This window comes from Phalaenopsis equestris, unplaced genomic scaffold (assembly GCF_001263595.1).
Source record: "Phalaenopsis equestris unplaced genomic scaffold, ASM126359v1 Scaffold186515, whole genome shotgun sequence".
Lineage (NCBI taxonomy): Eukaryota > Viridiplantae > Streptophyta > Magnoliopsida > Asparagales > Orchidaceae > Phalaenopsis > Phalaenopsis equestris.
Genome location: NW_018206464.1, coordinates 1 through 675, shown reverse-complemented (window position 1 = coordinate 675; position 675 = coordinate 1). Strand labels below are relative to the sequence as shown.

The following is a 675-nucleotide window of genomic DNA, read 5'->3' as shown; positions in this document are numbered from 1 at the left end:
TTTTTTTTTTTTATGTGAAATAAAAATCTCAATGCTAACTCTGCATTTAACTCTCCACCTTACCACAATAATTTAGCAAGCATATGAGATTGATGTACCTGGGTTATCGGCTCTGAATCTTAGCACCGCCCACCCGCCCGACGGAACTCCAACAGTATTCCTCTCAATAGGATCAACTAGATTAAACACCGATGGCGAGGCCTTAGGGTTATAGTTCCCAACTCCCATCCCCACCACGAAAAAATTGAACCCGTGTAGATGTATGGGATGGCTTTCAGGCGCAATAATCCCTGTATCCTGCAACACAAGCTGCACCGTCGAATTATACCTAAGTCTGTAAAGTCTGGTCCCCGTCAATGTCCTCAAATTTCTCGGACCCGTTCCCGTGTAATTAAACGCCAATGGTGGCTTCCCGGGGAAATCAGCCGTAAACACTCTAGATAAATTGAAGAAATGTGCTTGTAACAATGAAGAAGTCGACGGCATAACAAAACTAATATTGTTGATCGCAGCCACCACGCGGCTCCCATTGATGCATGTGGCGCAAGGGTTTACCCCTAATCCAATAGTGAAGAGGAGTGAGTGATCGATCTCCAGGGGCACATTGGCAGGAAATTCTCTTGAATTGAGGCTTAGGAGAGAGTTGGAGAAACTAGTGGCTATCGGAGTTGCGTT

The 675-nt window shown here is 45.3% G+C and overlaps 1 protein-coding gene across 1 annotated transcript; it reads right to left on the bottom strand.

Annotated features, from left to right (window-relative positions):
- Window positions 1–98: 98 nt before the first annotated feature.
- Window positions 99–663, bottom strand: LOC110034405 (laccase-22-like; the record flags this gene model as incomplete). Its single annotated transcript, XM_020738671.1, has 1 exon — window positions 99–663. A coding segment is annotated over one exon (565 nt), but the record flags the coding sequence as incomplete, so codon positions are not given.
- Between the last annotated feature and the right edge of the window lie 12 nt (window positions 664–675).